At 40.8% G+C, this 22,222-nt stretch overlaps 1 protein-coding gene across 25 annotated transcripts in view; it reads right to left on the bottom strand.

The window, feature by feature from the left end:
- The window catches only part of PARD3 (par-3 family cell polarity regulator), a 634,782-nt gene that overhangs the window by 122,902 nt on the left and 489,658 nt on the right, over positions 1-22,222 (bottom strand). For 2 of the 25 annotated variants that reach the window (XM_026483465.4, XM_057304705.1), the window contains one exon: positions 917-10,919. The exons of the other annotated variants lie outside the window; for them this stretch is intronic. In XM_026483465.4, the coding sequence (XP_026339250.2) occupies positions 10,826-10,919 (94 nt within the window). In that variant the 3' untranslated portion in view covers positions 917-10,825. Of the gene's footprint in view, positions 1-916; positions 10,920-22,222 lie in introns of those variants that run through there. 25 annotated transcript variants of the gene reach the window in all.

Raw genomic sequence — 22,222 nt, 5'->3', positions numbered from 1 at the left:
AACTCTGAGAACAATTTCTTTAGTCTCATACCACCCTGAGGCTAGCTGCCCAATGAGCCCTGAAAGTGGATAAAAAATGAGAGAATCTGGAAGAGCAAGGCTGACCACATTGGAGGGGCACTACGCTCCCGGCCTTCTTTCGGAGACAGCCGGGTGGAACATCAAACTTGAGCAGAAGGTCAGATCGAAGAGGTGGCAGAGGCCAAGGATGAGACAGACAAAGGCCGGCGGAACCAACTTTTACTTTCAGGTGGAAACTCCTGAAGCAACCTCTTTTATCAAACCAAAGTGTTCTTCCTTTGGGATTTGCCTTAACTAGAAATGCCCTACTGTCTTCCGATTATATTATTTGAAAATAGAGAAAATGGGGATTTTTAAAGTTTAAATATGTGTTAATCAATAAAATACAAGTACGTACTTGAATTTGTAAGAAAGAGTAGCAGTATGGATCAGAATGCATTTTCAGTTGTTAAAAGATAGTAGGAAATGGATAAATATAAACAGCAGCTAATGATCGTCAAGTATTTACTATGAGGCAGACGCTGGTCTTGGTGCTTTACGTGAATTATCTCATTTAATTCCTTTACGCTACTTAAGGCAATATTATCATTCTTTTACAGAAGAGAACACTGAAGTTTAGGCTGTTAAGCTCAAATTCGTTTAACCAAGATAAACCCATAAAATGAAATACTGTAACCATTTAAAAAATACTTTTGTAGGAGAACACTGACTGGCATGGAAAGATGTTTGTGATACAGTAAGTAAAAGGGTCACTAAAGAGTTATGTGTAGTATAATCCTATTTTTAGTTTTGAAAAAGTATACGTTTGTAAATACCGATCTGCTTATGTGTGTGTGGCTAAGAATGTACTCTAAAATGTTAATCATTATTTTTTTGGGGTGAGATCATCTTTTCCTTTTCTCTATTTTCTAAGTTTTATACAAAAAAGTATTACTTTAATATTAAAATAATTTTAAGGTGTAGTGAAATGAATCATACTATTACTGTATGTTAATCCAATGATAACAGTTTCCAGAAGTTCTTCACTCTATATTCTCAAAGAAGAATTTTTTAGAAGGTATGCAAGAAGGGTTAAAAGTAAAATCTCTGATAAATCAGTTTTTCAATACAGCTGAGACAAGGCAGGATTTTTGAGTTTGGTGAAAAGGAGGTGCTTTAAAAACCTGAAACGGAAAGCACCATAAAGGGAGGACTTGTTTTTTGCTCCTGATGGGGACCACCTTCACGGTGTACCCAGTGGTCAGCACCTGCCACCCAGCAGGATTTTCTGAGAGTAGGTAAGAGTGCTTCCCAAGCAAGGGGAAGGAAGCCCACACCCCCACACAAACATACATATAGCCACGCATTCATATAAAGACACATACATAAAACCTACATGCCAAATACACACATGTATACATGCATAAAGCAAGGATCAGCTAGCATCGACTGCTTGTCAGCCAGCACACAAGAGTTTGCAGACAGACAGACAGGACACATGGGGTCTGTGCTCTTAAAGAGCTATATTCAAGAGGGCAGAATTAGAAACAATAAAACACACGAATGAACAGGGCAGGCTGAGATAGGGATACGTGTGCAAACATTGAAGAAGGGTAACGGGCTAGAGAGGGTTGTGGAACTTGGACGGCGCATCGGAAAAGACCACTCTGAAGACTGAGCCTGGATGACAAGAAGAATTCAGTCACGTCAAGATCCAGGGCAGGGCACCCAGCAGACGAAATGCCCAGTGCAGGGGCGTGAGCATGGGAACACTCTCGCCGGCCGCTGTAGCTGGGTAAAGGGGGTGCTAGGGAGCAGTAGCTGTGGGCACAGGGACCCCGGCCACGGCAGGCTCTGCCAGGCGGGCCACAGGAGAAGGAGAGCTGAGCATCCAGAGTGCACGGAGGTGAAAAGGCGAGGCTGGATCCACAGCAGGAGAAATAAAGAGGAAACCAAAAGAAAAGGGTGCAAAGCAGCCTTGATGAAGGAAGCAAGAAAACAGAGTGAGTGCTTAATGCAGAGCACGGTCAACGTGTCTCAGTCATAACTGCAATGAGGGGACACCACGATGTTTAACAAGACTCTGCAACGAACTGAAGAATAGCCACAGACACGCAGCTCAGGGAGCCACCACCACCGGGGCCAGTAGGGGTGAGAAGGAATTCAGAGGAAATGGACCGATATGTGCAGGGGAGAGCATCCTTCTCAAGCTCTAAGTAAGACAGGATAGTCCACATTGGAATCATGCTGCCATCGTCCACTCACAGATAGTTGTATCTGCTTAATTTAACTATGGTCAACGCATTATAACTACATTGTACATATTGAGCTCTTTAAGGAACATTTTTTTTCTCACTTGAAGTCCAATTAGATCCTTACCTGGGTATTGCTTATAACAGAAATATCTAAGTCCAGGAATATTCCAATAAACCACTAGTATGGTAGGGTGTCCTCTACTTTTCAAAGCTGCTGCATCTACATCTCTGAATTAATGCATGACTCAACATAATCCTAGAGGTCACGGGAGAAGTCACCAGGCAGGGGTAATTTAACAGTGTGATATGCACGGGTAGACCTTTATGTTTTTAAGTACACTTTCACATATATACTTGATTTCATATATACTACCACTTTCACATATATACTATCTTTACATACACTTCCTTGTTGTAACTGGCAGACCACGTCTGATTCTATCTGTTTTATAAGTCTGTAGAAGACTACTTATCATCAGGTGACTCACAAGGCAGCACGCCTATTTGAGGGCGGTGGTCCCACAAGCCCACAGGTTTCCTGACTGCACATCAGCTGTTTTCACCACAGCACCCCCACCTTTAAAGGAAAGATAATGATGCCCAGCAACCACCCTTGCTGACACCTGCACCCCTCAGTTCCCATTTCCGTAAAGTAAGGGGCTGTTGAAGCAGGTGCTCCCAGCGGCACCCGCGTGGCTTGGCTGGTGGAACTTCGGACTCCTGATGTCAGCTCAGGGTTGTGGGATCGAGCCCCATGTCCAGCCCTGTGTCCAGCCCTGCGTCCAGCCCCGTGTAAGGCTCTGCGCTCAGCGTGGAGTCTGCTTGTCCCTCTCCCTCTGCTCCTCCCTGCCCCCACTCGATCTCTCTCTCTCTCAAATATATAAATAAATAAAAACTTGAAAAAAAATCGGGTCCTCCCAGCTCTACAACAGTAGAGACCTACAACTCTAAATAAGTATATTTTAACATAAAATTTAATGAGAACCAGTATTTCATCACCAACAAAAGCAACATTACAGCTGTCAAACCATTACTACCCCTCGACGTTGGAAACTGAGAAATGATTACCACTTTAAGGACCTTGTTAAAAAGTGTGCACATTAAAAATAATTTACAGAACCAATTCTGTTTGCAGCCACAGTTTAAGAAACAGGAAAATGTATTTGCATTTCTATCTTGTTAATTCCCGTGTTACGCTGGTGTTACTAATAACATAAAATATTTAAAATTTGTGTTACACACAGAGCCAATTATAATTATCTAGTGAGAAAACAATTTTATATGGGAATCTAAAAATAATCTATTTTACCACTGCAACAGATCACACATTATGAAATAAATTCTATCGCCAATTAACGTTACAGTGGTTCATCTACTGACAGTCCAAGTTTGAAATGCTCTCATCCCAGCTGATGCCCACATTCTCAACACATTACTCAGAAAACACTGGATACAAAATTGTTATTATGCGTATGCAACATATATTAAGTGCGTTGCCCAATACGTCACGTTCAGGGATTATCTCATTTTATTTACTCCATAGTTTGGCCAGTAGTTTATATAGATTAAATTCCATTTAAAATTAAGTCTAAGATTTTATAATGTACTAAAACTAAATGCTTCTTCAAGTAATTATACCTCTCATTGAATTTTCAAGGTCTACTTATTATTAAAAGGGTTGCTTTATCATAGTATATTTTTGTCAGATTGTTGACCCGCACCACAATTAAATACATTTGTAATACTGCAAGCAGGCTTTATGCCAAATTTTTTTATCTCTGTTATCTCACTTCTCCTACACAACTCTACAAGATAGTGATCATTATTATTTATTTGTATACAGTTATTTCATTGTACGGATGAGGGAATAGAGGTAGTTTCCCAAATTTACAGTGTTTAAGTTTCAAACTTTCGTCAGTATATGGTCCTTCTTTGTGGTTGACCAATTAAATTGATAAACGTGCTAACAAGCTTAACATTGTTTCTCCTGCACCTGGACTTCACTATTGCAATACGGTAGCAGGATGCTCCTTCAGACACTGTTTAATTACCAGCCTCTTGCTTAGAATTTGAAACTAATTGGAATAGGACTTTGTTTAGTATAAACAGACATCTCAAAAGAAGCTGATTAAGGGATAATATGTTTCTTACTCAGGAAACATTTAAAGGAAATCAGCAAAATGTTGTGCCGAGTTAAATGTAGTGGCCCATAGTGCCTGAATAGCTATCTACACAGGAAGAAACACAGACAAGAGTAGAGATATTGAAGGGTCCCAAAATAACCTGTATTCTTTGTTTCCTTGGGATGCCTAGCCTTGAATCCAGCATTATCAGCAGAAGGATATATCATGGTCACTGGCTTAAGAAAGGTATCAGGGGAAAAAATCTGCATATATATATAAATACACACACGCACACCCACACACACACCCCTTTATCAATAGTGAATTCGAGTTATTTTGTCCTAGCCAAAAAGAAAAAAAAAATTACAGTGTAATAATGGATTTGTAAAGTGACTTATTCTGTTCCATGTCACTGATATGTTACTGCCAAGTTATATATCACTAATTTGTATAAACTGAATCATCCTTAGAGATGCTGAAGTCACATGCTGCATAATCTCAAGTCAATCAAATCATTCAACACTTTTAAGACAATTTTTTTTCATTTATTCATCCACATACCCACCTTTAGATTCTCCAAAAATGTGCAAAAGCATCTGGAAGGTGTAAGAATGAAGAAGGCATGGCCCTGCTCCTTATCTCCTTATAAGAGAAGTCAGCCACATACACAGTGATCACAACCCCGTGCATGAGACTGCCTTCTATCTGCAGTGTGAGTCCTAAAAGCAATTTTCAGGGAATGCCCTAACGATTTCCCAACATCACTAAAGAAGATATCCAGAACGAAATGAGAAAACATGCAAATCACACAAAAAGTGGAAGGGATACACATAGCTTCTAACTATCCTACACAAACATTTACGGAAATCCTTAGTAGGCAGACAAAATGTTTTGAATCCAAGAAAAAGGAGAGACTCATTCCAACTAGATGGACTACATTTGCAGAGATGGCATCTGGAAAATTAGGATTTTAACAATGGGGATAAAGAGAGCCTTATGTGTCAGTTTCAGACTGATTAAAAAAAAAAAGCTTATGTGATGGGGACTATGGTAGGAAAATGCTTGCCATATTCTGGGATAGGAAATAGCCTAGAGTTTTGACAAGGGCAAACACAGAGGATTAAGACTGTGGTGGTTCACCAGGAGGAGAACACCACACTCGAGAAAGTTTGGACTTGACTCTGCAGTGAGTTTTTCTGAGCAGGAGCAATGCCATCCAAACTAGATTTTAGAAGGGTGAGGTTGACAGGACTGTGTACAATGGATCACAGATCATCGAGAGAGGTGTAGAAATGTGAGTGCTGCTACTCACTACACCAGATAAGGGATAATATATCCCTGAGTCCGGACAAGGAAATAGGTGGGGAAGAATTGGTTAGACAAACAGTACAGAACCAATCAATAAAACCTCATCACTAGATATAAGGATGAAGGAAGGGGATGCAGGAAGAGCACAGGAGATAGGGAGGACGGTGGCAAAAACAGGAGACGGGGTGGGGGGGCACCATAGTGGCTATGGTTTTGATAATACAGAAGACAGTAGACTTGTTACTGTTGAGTTCGTGCTGCTGTTGGTATATCCAGAGAGATATGTGGGAAGCAGGGCTACTACTCAGAAATAGATAAGCTCTGTAATGACCTCAGGAATCTGCTACATATAAGTGACAGTTGAAGGCACGCTAAGAAGAAAACTGGATCAGAAAGTAGGTACTTGAGAATTGCAACATGTAGAGGACAAAAGAACAACCCCACCCCCCCCCAAAAAGCGGTGGTCAACAACAAAGACATAAATTAGAGCATAAGAGACGAAGGAAAAAGAGTGTCCTGTAAATCCAATGTGAATGCCTTTTCAAGATGGTGTGGAAGAGCGGTCATCAACACTAAATATTTTAGAAAGAACAAGGAGGAGAAAGACTATGCTATGGTCTCAAAATCTGGCCATAGAAACAGATCCAGAAAATACAGTGATGGTGGAATTGGAGGAACAAGGGCTTTTTAGAAACTAATTTAAAGACAGTGTGTATGGTAAAGGACACAAAGGAAAACACAAACCTGATGAGGAGAGAAATGAAAGATACAAATATTTTGATGGTACCAAGGAAGCGAGGGATGCAATGAGTACTTAAGCATTGATTAGGGGAGAAGACAATCTAATACTGTCATTTCACTGCTGTCCAAAGAAATAAGTGGTATCATGACTCAGAATGATTTGCACCTTGAGCCCTTTATACAAATGAGAAAAGCACAAAATCATACTACTTTAAACCTTGACTATTTAAAACAATACATTACTGCTAAGTATTACCCAACTCCCATGTTTGATGTTCTTCGTGTTACACCATTCAAAACCTGGAACCATGTACACACAATCAATTTAGGGTAGTTTTATAACACTTTTAGGCATGCCCAATCAAACAGTATACATTCTTTTCTAGATCATTTCACATACTCGTTGCCTACAGTTCTTTGATGCAACAAATTTCCAGTGACTGATGAGCGGTAATCTGTACTCTATCTTTTAAGAAGGGTGTTTATATCACCAAGAGCTTGGAAAATGGATCAATTCAAAATAAAACATTTTGCTAACAACTTTCATGGTTCACTGGCAGAGAAAAGAAGGCTTATTAGCTTGGCACTCTAGATATGGCCTTGTCCATATGGTAAAAAACATACCAGATTTTTAAAAAGTCAATCAAACCATTCTGGTCTAGCTATTAAAATAAACAGCATGGTCAATAAAACTGGTTGTGTTATTTAAATCCGTCTGTTATTCTCCCAAAAGACTAGAAGAGCATTACCATCAGAGACTGGATCTGTATTTCTCTTTTAGCCCCAATAGCTTCTAACACAGACCATGATGCATGGTTATGAAGAACATATTTTCTAAATATAAAAACCGGGACACAGCTGACATATGGTCTAACAATGGGACAACAAATTTAAAATACAGATGAATTTAACGAGGCTCACAGAGGTTAAATAACTTGCCAAACACCCAAGTAAGTGGCAGAGCCAAGATGCGAATCTAAAGCCACCCTGGTCTACGACATCGCCCAGCTACACTTGCTCATGCCTGCGTTCACACGTCAATCGAAGGCTGAAAAGCAGGACAGGCAGGTTGAGAGGATCATAAAGATAAAGTCCAGTAAATCTATGTTAAGCTTCCTCCCGGAATCTTGAAGAGTATCCCATGCAAGGACTAGAATTATTGAAATACGAATACTCACACCAAGCAAGTCATGTTAATGCTAATATGTAACAATAAAGTATTTAAAGAAAAGAGTTATCAACAAACATTCCAAAGGTAGGAAAAATGTAAGGAATAGCTCTGGGTAAAAAAGGATTAATAATTTTTAATGGTGAATAATATCTCCTAACACATAAGCATTCTTTTAATTCTCCATTAGTAGATATTTATACATCTATTGGTGGCCCATTAATTTTTTAGACATATTTCTGGAAAAAATAAATCTGGGATGTGAGGAAAGTCAGCATTAAATTTTCTGGGAAGTATTAAAAAGGGGAGAATGGTTTCAATCCAGTGAAAATATTTATAATTCTGTACACATATACATTTACCAAATTTTTAAGTGCACAAGTTTTTATTTCTTAACGTTCAGCAATTTTTGCTCAGCATGAAAACTGTTACAGCTAGTGAAAGTTAATAATACATACTTTACAAAAATTTGCTTAACATGGCTGTGGAAAACAGACATATACTATTTCATAATCAATCTCGAAAAAAATGAAAATACCTATCCATCTACTTATTTTTTTATTTCAGTGCTACCATCAGCTTGTCAGAATCTGTTTGTGCTAGGCATGTTTCCATGTTTTAGGTTAGTTAGTTCCAAAAAAAACCTAGAGCCTATGTATGCATTTAAGGAGGGCTACTTGGGATTTGGAGCTTTAAGAAGTTCCAATCCGATTCCCATGCCCTGAGTGGCTGTGTCTAGCTGCGATCAGTCACATGCTGTCCGTGAACAATCTAAGAAGAAAGAATGGCTCTTTCCTGCACGTGCAGCATATTAACAGGACGGCCCGACTCCTGGCTTCACTGCGTCAGAGCAGCGCTCCCTAGGTGGCAGCACAGAAGCCTGGGACAGGGCCACTCCCCGGGGACACACAGGCACACTGAGCATCTGTGGGTAAGTGCAAGTGTGCATCGAAAGCAGGCGAAGCCGTGTTCTGAAAACAAGGTATGTGCAGATAGGGATCCCATCCGCCCAGTATGCCACACACAAGATGCTTTGTTCTTTCCAACTGATGGCATAGTCTAAGAATGTGTCCAAGCTATTTACTTCTTGACTTTTGCATGTGATAAATCAGCCCTTGTCTCAGAACATTTGAAACAGAAAATTTGCACGTTATTATCAGCGGTTCAAATGATGAAAGAAAACTGCCTCAACACGTGCGCGCTCGCCCACGTGGACGCATGCGCGCACACATACAGCTTTCCACAGCCTAGAACCCTTAGCTTTAAGTACAGTTAAAAAAAAAAAAAGTTGGATCAATTAGCAGCCCTGTGAAGAATGTCGGAAACATCTTAACAGTGTCTCAGAGATGAAAGAGTATAATACAGAATGAGAAAAAGAGGGAAAGTCAAATTATGTCTGCAGTCATAATGAATCAAAGCCCAGAAGGAGGTCTGCAAATCAGCGGGTTCTAATGAAATATTAAGGTAAGTGATTATTGATGAAAAATGAATAAGCCTTTTTGATTTCAGCAACCTTTAAATCACACCTAGCTAATTAAAACAACTCAAACGCATTCATTTATTCCTTGATGGGCATTTAGCTATCCTCGGGTATAATGAGACCTCGTTTTGTGAGGTATGCACGCAGCTAATCCCAGGTAAGTGGACAAAATGTGCCAGAAAAAGGCACATCATAAAAGAAAACAATCTAGCCCCTTCTCATATCTGATTTATCGTTTCCGAGCTGGGAATAAAAAAAAAAAAAATCACAAGGGACATTTCCTGTTTACCATAAATAAAACATCAATAATATTCTCTACTACATATTTATTAACACTGAGCCTCATTTTAATTAATTATCATATAATGAATACAAGGCATTTATAATACTAATATTATGCAATTACACGGTAGTTTTTATTTAAATATATTACAGAGCTATTTAAAATGGACCTATTATTCCACCCCACATTCCAGGAGGAAAACGGTAAGTAGCCTTCCCGAAGCGGGGGAATCACCCCTGGGGTGCATCACGTGCTGTGGGAGAATCTAACCCCAGCCCCAGGCCTGTGCCTTCTTCATTCATGTCCTCAAATATCATAACCCTCATTTAACTTTAGTCTCCTCATTTGGAAACGAATCTGTGGCTATTCAAGTTCAATACTACACCAAATTACTACAGATTAAGTTGCTTCCTAATTACAGAAATCCATCAAATGTCCACAGCAATGCACATTTTAGTACCAGCGCACAATGTAAAAAGCTGCAGACGCCAATTGTGGCATCAAAATAAAAAGTTGAGAAACCTACAATAAATTTCTACCCACAAAAATGCTAAAAAGATACAGAATCATTATATATCAGGCTCACACTAAACAATTCATGCAACAAACTCTTTAGCTTCTAAATGTCCTTAGAATGCAAGAATGCACGGCGCCTGGGTGGTTCAGTTGGTTAAACGTCTGACTCTTAATTTCAGTTCAGGTCATGGTCTCAGAGTCATGAATCGAGCCCCGTGTCGGGCTGTGCTCAGCACGGAGTCTGCTTGAGATTGCCTCTCCCCCCATCCTGCTCGCTCTCTCCCTCTCTCTCTCAGATAAATAAATCAATAAATACTCCCAAGAATTCAAGAATACACAGGATGACGGTGGTGGTAGCATAATAACAACGATGATGTTGATGACGGTAACGATGATAGCAGCTAACACTTACTGGAATCTTCTATGTGCCAGGTGGTATTCAAAGTGCCTCATGTGCAGTTATTCATTTAATCCTCACATACATACATAAAAAGTCCCAATGAGGTCAGTAATGTCGATATCCCCATTTTACAGGTGCAAAAACGGTAACTGGCAGAGCTGGCGTGAGAACTCAGACTGTGCCCTTAAACATATCTGTATCATACCTACCTCAGTGTAGCACACTGCATAACACTGTATCCTATCACCTCTCTCTCAGAGTTACATATGCTCTAGGAGACCTGGAAGAACTATGGATCTAGCAGGAGCAAAAGTGATTTTAACAATTCAAATGCTTAACTTCCTTTTGCAGATAGAAATTCCACGTTTCTTTTCTAAAGCAGGCCCTCTCTACTTGCGTAGAGCTCACAGTTTTCCTTATCAGACACCAGCGCCCCACAAACTGCCTTTTCTGTGCTGATGAAGAGTTTGGTTTATTCATTCATTTAACATATTCGAATGCCCATATGCCAGGCCTTGGAATACAGCCATGAACAAAACAGACAAAGACTCCTACCTGAAAGTGGAACTTGATTCTAATTGTTGGAGATGGATGAGAACCAGCATTTGTAAAGTAGGACTAGGCCCTATCATAACATCACAAGCACTGGTAAGAAAAACAAAGCAGGGAAGGTAATTAGGGAGTGCAGGGAAGGAGGGGGGCATTGCAATTTTAAATTATTTGCATTTCCTCACATTAACCACCTTCAGTCACCGCTGGCGGCTCTACCTGTTCCCAGCCCCGAGCCCCAGCTGCTGTGGGGACAGAGCCAGGACCCCTCACAGGCAGCTGAGGCCTTTGCAGGTGAGAGTTCCTGAGAGTGTGGCCTTCCGCACAGAAGCACCTGTGACTCACTCCCTCCTCAGGGCTGCAGCGCTGTGGCACCCAGGATGCCCCCGAACGGTACACCAAGTTGTGGTCAACTGGCCTGTCTTCCTTGCCCTGACTCGCCATCTTCCCTGCTGCCCTCCTTCCCACCGTTGGCAACGAAGGTTCAAGCCAGAAGGCCACGTGGGAAGACTCGCCCTGACGGCCGGTGCAAGCCTGGGGAGAGCCCGAGAGCGCTCAGGAATGATATCAGCCCCTGAGGAGGGCCGATGGCTGGCGCTGTATCGACGGGGAAAAGGCCGAGGCCCTTGCTTGTGTCTGCCTCAGGCCTGGGTTCTCCCAAGACAGTGGAGTTTATCACCAGATTTTTCATCTCGCTAGGAGCACAATCTCATCCAGCCCTGCGTACGTGTATGTGTGCGGCCTTGGCACAGGGATCTGGCTCGCAAATGTTTTCAATAACGTTCTAGACGTAAAAGTGGGAAAGTCATGCTCTCGTGCAATAGCTGTGAAGGATGTCCCAGGAAACCCAGAGCACCTGCCCTTCAAAAACTCAACCAGCACACTGTTTCAGTTTTAAGTCAGATGGGATTGTGGAACATCATGAGCCCCTCAGTCAGCAGGGGGAACACTATACCTATATCCAGTTTGCCCCAATCTTATATAAAAGCTAGAAATAGAAAATCCAAGACAATTCAAAGATGTGCTGATCGTGGGGTGCCTGGGTGGCTCAGTTGGTTAAGCGTCCAACTCTTGATTTCAGCTCAGGTCATGCTCTCAAGGTTGTGAGATCGATCCATGCTCAGAGCAGAGTCGGCTTGACCCTCTCCCTCTGCTCCTCCCCCCTGCACTCTCTCTCTCTTTTTAAAAATATTAAAAAAAAAAAAAAAAAAAAGATGTCCTGATCTTTAAAAGAAACCAGAGTAGCACATTTTGGATTCTTCTATCACAAAGATGGATTATGGGACTCTCCCAGATGCAAATAAAATTCCTTAAAAATAATATCAGAGGGAAAATGAGATCTGCCAATGTTTCTAAACTGGCCTGGCAAGGGAATCTGTGTGTGTCTAGCAGGTGTTCAACAGACACGGCAACTAACTAATGGAGTCCGTGTCCCTCGATGGTCCCGCGAAGCCTAGAGGCCTGGGGCTATTGCAAACCTCATGCCATTCACTGCCAAGAAGAGCCAAAACAAGAATTTTAGATTCTTCTAATGTTTAAAGCCATACTATACGAAAAACATAAATATTCTCACAGACCTATTTGGATCCATAAGGTCAATGTCACCAACCACAGCTCCCACTGACGGCCCCTGAATCCTGGACCCACTGTCAGAGAAACCACCTCCCTGCTAGGGGCAAGCATCTCTGCCTGTCCAGGCTCTCCTTCATTATCCTGCAGGCCTCAAGGCCCCGCCTAACTGAAACGTGACGATACCAAGGGCCCTAAAGGCTAGGCAAGCCTCACTTGCCGAAATCCATAAACCCTTCCAAAAAACCAGGCCACTCAGAGAGAAAAGCCACAACAGTACTGCCAGTGGCTTTTAGGGGCAGGAGGTATTAAAGAATTTACATAGCAAAGTGTTGACCATATTTAACATTTACCAGGAGTGTATATATAAATCCAGCACCTTAACTAGACTGCGCTGTCAAAACTAGATTAATATGTAAAGATTTTTATTTATCAACATCTTATAAAGTTTTATTTTTATTTATATAGATTATATATAATATAGTATATATTTATATATACTATATTATACATACAATATGCATATAATAATATATATTCTATATATTGACATAGATATATACATAAAAGCTCCGACCCACTTAGGTTGCGGCTCGAGCATACCGTGTCTTAGAAGCCCCTCCTTCCCCAACCCGAGTCAATCTCCTTAGCATCCTATTTAATTCATATCACTCTGGGTGCAATATATTGTGTACAGTCTGTCAGGTGACACCAAGTGAGAGGAACTTGGGAGGTAAATGAGGTCTTGCTCATTTCTGTATCCCAGACGTTGCCACAATTTTCAGCACCCAGTAGCCCCCAGAATAACTGCTGGGGAGGGGGATGAACGGCCACAGAGGCTGTAAGATGGATATATACAAAAACCTCGGGCTTATTCAAAAACTTTAAAAGCTTAAACATACAGACTAAAGGAAAAAAGGAAATGGAGACAAAAAGAGAATAATTAGAAATAAGTATTTCTCCTCAGCCTTAGTCTCTGTTACAAAGGGGGGTGATTTTTTAAGGTTATGCGAATGCAGCTTGCAAACCCAAAACCAAAAACTCTTCTGTATCGGAATTATAATTACACATTATTTCGGTCATTTTTCTAAGTCTTCCTCCTTTCCCCCACAGGCCACATGGTGACTTTGTGAAATTTAGAGAAAATCCTCATGCCTCCTGTCACTGACTGCCAACTGCCAGAAAATCACCAGAATTGTCCACAACCACAATGACTAGTTTTAGGGTACTCCTAGGGATTGCATAGTGCCTAATTCCTTCACCTATGTCCCCCAACGCTCCCTGGTTCCATCTGCATTCTCTCCATTCCCCCCAATCTTTTTAAAGCATTATTTAAAACAAACAACAATAACAACAAAAGAAAATACCGCGGGGCTTGAACTCACAACGCTGAGATCAAGACCTGAGCTGAGATCCAGAGTTGGACACTGACTGAGCCACCCAGGAGCTCCCAGGAATTCTAAGTGACATTAGAATTTATAATAGATTTGGAGTTAAAATTTTACTTTACTGTTTCTCTGCCGAAGTGCCTGATGCAGGTCCAATTTATTATATAACCTTCAAAAGACTAAGCAGCTACGGCTGTTCAAACTTTGTACCTGCCATTAAATGACCTATTAAGTAGCAAAGCAGAGACCAGGAAAGAGAGGAAAAAGATACTTGCTATTTGGTTGTTATGTGGATTTATTTGGAGGGAATTCTGTTCCGGTCATGATAATCACTAAGTTCTGATATGGCAAACTTTTTCTTTTAAATCACATTTTTTCTTCACGAAGACAACAATATACCCTTTATTTTTTAAAGTATATTTTCACAATTTCAGAATTACATGAGGTCACCATGAAACTATAGCAGTATTTTTTGTAGGTGGGTAATTTACAATTATTTTAGATACCACTAGTTATAACCTTTGAAATCTATAAAGGAATTTATCTTTTCACTATCAAAATTTTTTTCTTTATAAATTTATAGCAGGGGGACTTATTAGAAGAGAATTTAGAATAATAATTTTCTAATCTGATTGTATTCAAATCAGCAAATGAGTCTCATCTAAACAAAATTTAGGCAAATTTGATTTACGTCTAAATTAGAATAAACAAAATCCATGGTAAAGTTCACAAAATAAAGATTCTCTAACTGAAACTGTTAGTCCTTCATCGGAGTTGCTGGATGTGCTTTAAAGTTCAGAGTATGGTATCTCTGAACATATACTTTAATTCAGACTTTATACTATTTCCTCTATTCAGACCGACATTATCAGTCAGTGCTAAGTCAGAAGATTTTAGACTGATTTCATGTACACCCAGCAAATCCTCCAGACTCCTGAAGGTAGCATTCTTCAGCTCACTTGCATAATAATCTGAGTTCTGCTGTGAACTGGGTTCAGTGGCCTGTTGGTCTTTCCTTTGCTCCAGGTGAAGTCGCCCCTCCCACCCCCACCCCTCCGCCAGGAAGGTTAACAGCACGTGGGGCTGGGCCAGGCGGGCCTCTCTTGGAGGTAACCAAGAACTTCAGTTAAACAGGGTACTAAAAAAGCACAGATGCAGGTTAAGGTTTGTTTCTTGCCCAATATCTGTTCAACTTCTAAAATTATAATACATTTTTATAAAAAGTTAACCTGGAAGAGCCACCCACCTATCCTGACGCCTCACCAAAAGGAATCACCTATGAGATACTTAACCTGGCCCCAAAGTATTTTCTTTTGAGAACAAACATTTTTAAAAGTCTGTATTCCTAAGGATTCAATCCTATAACTTCTGTAGCCTATTAGGTAGAACTAATCATAAAAGACAAAAACTGGGACAGAAAATTCAGTTTTAAAAATATTTGTGAGTTTTACAGAAATGTATATATACACTAATATACATTTATTCATTGATTCATTCATTCTCTGAACATCTGAGTGCCTTTTATGCAATTTCAAATATATAGTCAAGTAATTATTACATATTCACAGAATATATGAATTATCTAGTTATTTTCTGTTCTGTAACAATACAGAAAGCTTAGAATTTCCACATCTCTATATACTCCTCTATTTTGGTGGAAGACAGGAAGGATTTCCCAAACACTTCCTTGATTGGAAAATACAACAATGTTTTTCAATCAACTACTGCTTCTCCTTAAGTTACACACAGTCAACCAATGAGAACTGAGGAAAGAAAAGGAATGAAGCAGCAAACAGACTAATCAGACAGTTATCCACACCGAGGGCTGGGGGTGCCTGAGGAAAAGCTCTAGAACGTCTGGGAAGTTAATTTAAAAATGGATTTTGGATTCAGGTCTAAAGTCTCCCCAAAAGTTGAAAATGCATCTCACAACAGGGCTCCACATAATCCTCATGAATTTATATTAACAGCGGACTGATATTCCAGCTTTGTTCAGGAGCAAGAAAGAAAATAATACCAATCTAAGACCACGATATACCAATAAGATTGGTACTTGAGTCCATGGGTTCGGACCGTCCACAGGACAGGAGGGCCAGGTGGTTGGGACAGAATAAAAAGATGAGTTATCGTGCCAAGTTGCATTTAAAGCAGGATCTTGGAGCTTCTGTTAGAAGGCTAAACTCAGATGAAATACCAAACAGCTCAAGCAGACTTCAACCACGGCGTGGCTAGCTCATCACCAAAGCCCCAAAAGGTCAGTGCCCTGCAGAGGGAAAGACGTTAAAAGAAAGCGAACACGCTGTGCTGGAAAATTATTTGCCTGATGACTACCAAGGTCTAAGATAGTTTTCCCTTATCCTCATATTTCTGTGGAATATTTAAACCTTCTCTAAGGCTAAAATAAATATATAAACAAGCACCCCCCATTACACATCACTTCTACAAACAAATTGTGGTTTCAGGCAATGTTAATCAACAAAAAGAATTAAAAAAGAAGTCTTTAAAATTAGCCATGACCTTATTTATGGCTTCATTACTTTCACGGTTTCATTTGTTGGGTGGTTTCTGTCACCTCAGCCTTTAAGTTAATTGCTGCATCGCTAACTATATTAGAAGAGCTTAATGAACGGTGATTGCTTGTTTTTACCCACCAAAATTTAACACTCGCACAACATGTAACGACCAGAGAACCACTTAATTTATCCATGTATTTCATGAAGCTGGGTTTATACTTCCAGAAGACCTTCTGTTAGGAAAGTAGGATGTGAACCAATGTGACACAGTTTGATATAATCAGGACTGAGGCTAAACGGGAGGTCTTGGAGGCCCACAGATGCCATGCTGAGGGCTCGGACTGCATCGTGGAGACAATGAACAGCCACAGAATAGTTTTAACCAAGGGAATGAGATGTCAGATCTTTATTTTGCATAGAAAACCCCAGGTATTGGGAAAAGTAGGGATTTGAGGAGAACAAGACTGGAGCGCATCCGGGAGATGAGTTAGCAGACTCCTGCCAGTCTCCACGTGTCATGGTGCAGAAGGAGAGAAAAGATTTGGAATTATTTAAAATGTAAAACTTGTAGGCCTCTGTCACTGAATGAGGTGGAAGAAGGGAAGCTGGCTTCCAAAGAGAGGTTTATGTCTTGAGTAAATCCGGGGACAGTATTCTTGGAGATTAGGCCCATGAAACTAGAAGAGGCTTAGAATGAAAGTGATGACTTTGGTTTTGGATAAGCTGGGTTTAGGTGCCTGGCAGACACAGGAAGCATGCACTCCCAGCTGGTACTTCACTCCAAGGGTCTGGGACTTAGAGGAGAAGACGGGGCTAGTGCAGGTTAGCCATCACCAGTGCCACACGGTAGTTAAAATTTAAGCCAAAAAACCACATAGGGAATAGCAGTAGTCCAGAGCTAGTTCCCTAAAGAATTCGAACTTAGCAGGCAAGAAGAGAATCTTTAAGGGGACAGTTAAGAAACAGTCCTGTAGGAAGTAGGAAGCAAGAGACAGTAGTACCTTACACAGAAACGCGGAGAAGAGTTCCAGGAGTGCCACAGAGTGACCCAGAATGGGAAGAACCCAAGGGTTGACTGGATCAGAAATGCAGGAAACCAATAGGAAACTACAATTACATTGTAGTTTTGGACGTCAGAAGTCCAGAATGGGTTTCACTGGGCTAAAATCAACGTGTCAACAGTGTTATGTTCCTTCTAGAGGCTCTAGGGGAGACTGTTTCCTTGCCTTTTCCAGCTCCTAGAAACCACTTGCATTCCTTGTCTTGTGGTCCCTTCCTGTCTTCAAAGCCAGCAGACCAGCATCTTCAGATCTCTCTCTGACTCTGACTCTCCTGTCCCCATTTTTCACTTACGACAACTCTTGTGATTCCACTGAGCCCCTTGGGATGGATAATCTGTGAACATCTCCCCATTTTAAGACCCTTAACTCAATCTGATCTGCAATGTCCTTTCTGCTGTATAGACAGAGTGACATATTCAGAGGTTCCGGGGATTAGGACATGAGCATCTTGGATGGGGGTGGGGGGCATTACTGCGCCTACCACATGGAAGGAATGCGATGTGGGAAAGATGATACAGCAGGTTATATCAAATCTAGATTAATCTTTGAAGAAGTCTGGATTGGAAGTGAAAAGGAAAAATAGGGCAGAAAATAGCTAGAGGGCTAAAAAGGATTTTCTCTTTCTTTCTTTCTCTTTCTTTCTTTCTTTCTTTCTTTTTCTTTCTTTCTTTTTTTTTTTTGTTTGTTTTAACAGCATGAGAAAGACATCTGCATGGTCACCCGCTCTGTGGAACAGCGAGCAGAGAGGCACAGGCTGAAGGAGGACTGAGGGAGCGGGCTCCTTGCAGGGTGGGGTTGGCAGAGTGCGCAGAGAACTGGCCTGGAAGAAGGAGAGCTGACCCGCAGCAAGTAGGGAGAGGGAAGGAGCCGGGCCGCAGAGGGAGGCGGGTGGCAGGTCTGAACACGAGAGGCATGTTGCAGGGAACAACAAGGTGAATGGAGCTGGCCAAGGTCAGAAAAGGACAGCTAAGGGCCCTGAAAAGGGACGGGGTGCAGCACACGAACTGGAAACGGCGACTTGCAAAACTCGTCATGACAACAGATTTACTACCTTTGAGAATGACTTTCTCACATTCCAAGAAAAGCAGAGATGACTAACACCAAGTAAATGGAAGTAAATAAAGTGCTATTTGACTTTCTGAATAGCAAATATAACTTTGTTATGTGACCCAACGTTTTAAGAAGAGCACTTGTTTAATAACTACCTGTATCTAAGAAAATTAGTTTTGTTCTATGTTTGTCACACTTCCTTTTGACACAACTGGATTTCGGTTTTAATGGGGGGGGAATAAGTTCACAAAGGTCTTTTCTTTTAAAATCCACGTTTTCTTTTTAGTGGTAAGATGCATGCAAAAAGCATATGATTATGGTATTTATGTTTCCATTAAGGTGTCCTGAACAAGCTGGGGGAGTCTAGCCTACTATTTTCCTGCTCTTTAGATTTATAGCAGCACAGTACCTATTTGATTTCAATTATATTTGAGGACAATGCACTCTTGGTGGCGAATGATTGCATGGTGACAGTCAGCAAATGTCCATTAGAGCTGTTTTTCTGTAGAGTTTTTAACTACAGATTCTGGTATCTGGATATAAAAATCTGAATTGCTCGGTGTCCTCAAGTAAATAGAAATATGATTGACCGGCATTCCATCATTTCTTTGTTAGAATTCAAAGCATACGAAGCTTTTAAATTGGAGTTGTATAACTTACATGAAAAGAAACTTTTGGCAAGTGTCAAGAAACACTGAATAAAGTTTATGAATACCCCACCTGTCGTTGACCTTTTAAACGAAATGATTATTTAACCACAGGTGAACAACAGACACATATGAATGCCAAGACAAAGCTATGCCTGATATACAAACTATAAATTATTTCATAGCTTCACTGTTAATAGACCTTAATAAACTCATATTAGAGTCCCATTTCATCGTGTTTGTTTTCATTAACCCAAGAGTAGTGCTTTCCAAAGGGTGAATGGACCAGTTCCATTATAGTCAACTATAATTTGTTGAAAATGTGGGTTCTTAGTCCCTGACCAGACCTCCTGCATCAGAATATGAGGGGCGGTCAACAAACCTGCATTCGTGAGAAGCATTCCAGGTTCCTCGTATACATGCTAAAATTTGAAAAATCACCATTCTAGAACACAGTCTGTGGCAGTTCTTAAGATCATGATTCCTGCCCGTCTGCCCTGCCTGGAGATAACCTGATGTAAATAGAAATGTCAAAATTTTAGACAAGGTTTAAGAAGTTCAGGTCTCTGTATCTCCATGGAGCTTGGCAAGCTTGGAATCAGCAAGAATTTCATGAAAGTACAATACGAAGACCTTCAAATTGTCAAAGGACTGATATCAATTGAGAGGTTACATTCTTACCCAAGTATCCCCCCTACTTACTCTCTCAAATAAGCCACTTTACGGTACCCAGCACTTACAAGTACTTACACTGAAAAAGTACTCCACGAGGCCTCATCCTGAACCCAGTACATCCTAATTTAAAGAGAAACATTCATGACGTGATGTGATTTATGGAGAATACGTAGAGACCAAGCTATTCAATGACTCAAGTTGTATCAGCAGAGCTACAGGCCCACACTTCCACATGTGTGCTATGTGTAAGGAATAAAACCTATCTTAATTCATTTCAGTTCCACTCCTTGCTTGTTTCTGCATCCATCTGGGGATGCTGCGCCTTCCTGAGGGAAAACACCATTTCCTAACAAACAATAGCAACATCATACACTTAAATAGGGTTTATTGTGGACCAGGGACAGTGCTAAGTGCTTTTTATGTATTTTTAATTATTATTATATATATAATTAAATGTATAATATTACACACACACACACACACGTATATATATATATAGCAAGAGAGAGCACACACGTGGGAGCAGGGAAAGGTAAAACGGAGAGGGAGAGCAGCAGACTCCCCGCTGAGCATGGACCACCCGCCCCCCACCCATGTGGGGCTTGATCCCATGGCCCTGAGATCATGACCTGAGCAGAAATCAAGAGTCAGATGCTGAACCAACCAAGTCACCCAGGTGCCCCAGTGCTTTATATGTATTAACAGACTTAGGCCTCTCTGAGCCTGATAAAGTAAGTGCCATTATTATCCCTATCTTACAGATGAGGAGCATGAAGCAGAGAGTTTACGCAGCTGGTGGTGGAGGAACCCAGAACCAAACTCAGGCAGTGTGCTCCATAGCTCAGGCCCTTGTACATTACACTTCATTACAGTACATTACAGTACATTACAGCAGGAGGGTTGGGAGAGGTAGGAGTTGCCAGGAGGTGGTGCTGTATCAGACTGAAGAAGGATGCATGCCGGCAGAGATCTGACTGGTACCATGTATTTAAGTACAGGCTAGATAAAGTGAAAAGTGGAAGAGCTACTTGAGCAAGACTAGAAAATTTTGCCCACTACTTAATTTCACAGAATACTGTGCAGACGATTTGACCAGGGGATCGTTCTCCAGACAGTCCTGATCTAAGGATGATTATTCGCTTTGGGCTCTTGTGTGCATACTGCTATTTGGCTCCATAGAACAGAATGATGGAGGGTGGCTTAGATAAGTAGAGGCTCTGCTGCACGAGTCACAAACAGGCTGGGCATGCTGGGAATGGAACCCTTGTTCAAGGGAAGGGACTGCTTCCCTCTTCCTCCCCGTGGCCTTCATCTTCAAGATTGTTAGATAAACCCCACCTTGGAGCACCCACCCAACTGCTAGGCAGGAAGAAAGGGAAATGGCAAAGGGAAAAAGCTGAGTTGGCTCCATTTTTTCCAATCAGAAAAAAACGAGCTTTGCAGAAAAAGTTCCATCCAGATCCGCTTCTAACTCATTAGTCAGAATGATGTCACATAATCACCTTTCACTGCAAAGGAGCCTGGGAAATTGAATTTTTATCTGGGCACATTGCCAGCCCGAACAAAATTGGGATTCTATTAAGTAAGGAGGAAGGAGGGAATAGGTATTGGGTGGGCAGCTGGGTTGTCTTCGATGGTGGGGAAGAAATACATCAGAGAGCACTGTATCAGACTCCCAAGTATCCAGCCGGCTGAAGATACAATAATCAAGCAGGAAACACAATCTTGCCAAAGAAATATAGGGATTACGAATCATTTACATAGCTGAATCTTTGAGGTCTCTGGTTATAATCAGGACAAAATATAAGTACACCAATATTTTTGTGAGTTTAAACCTTGTTATTCACATAAAACAGAAGGGTAGGGTTGGCTTCTCTTTAGCCAATATGAAAAGTGAAAATGTTACCAAGGGCATTAATGAAAAGTAGTAACAATGACACCGTGACCAACACATACCGTCAGATAACAGTTCATGTGTCAGTCGAATTAAACCGGCATGGAAACATTTCTAGGCATAGTATGAACGTACCCCATAAATAAAGCATTTTATAAAAAATCTGTGGAAACTGAGAAAGTATCCTATTTTCACATCAAATTCATAGCACTTAAAGAGTTAATCCTGGCTATTTCCATGCAGGGCTAACAGATGCACATTTCTGACTACAGGATCAATCAAACTGATTAAGCAGTGAAATTCGGAATGCTGCTTTCTCACCGAACAATGAAAAGCCCAGAAACAGACGCAGGCCACGCTTCAGACTGTCAACTGACTATACTCCCATGAAGTCCAAAAATTTGAAGAGTAAAGTTGCACCAGTTCACCAATTGCAAATTTTGGTGAAATTTAATTAACTGATGAGAGTTTCTTTATTTGGTACATTCTTCATATGGGAAATACATTCTGAGGAGTGTTAAGGGTTTTTTTTTGTTTGTTTTCATCTGAATGATTATTTCTTAATATCAGCATTTCTAGGTCATCTTCTAAGTGTGTTATTT

The sequence above is a fragment of the Ursus arctos genome, unplaced genomic scaffold (assembly GCF_023065955.2).
Source record: "Ursus arctos isolate Adak ecotype North America unplaced genomic scaffold, UrsArc2.0 scaffold_30, whole genome shotgun sequence".
Lineage (NCBI taxonomy): Eukaryota > Metazoa > Chordata > Mammalia > Carnivora > Ursidae > Ursus > Ursus arctos.
This window is presented reverse-complemented; position numbering and strand designations above follow the sequence as displayed.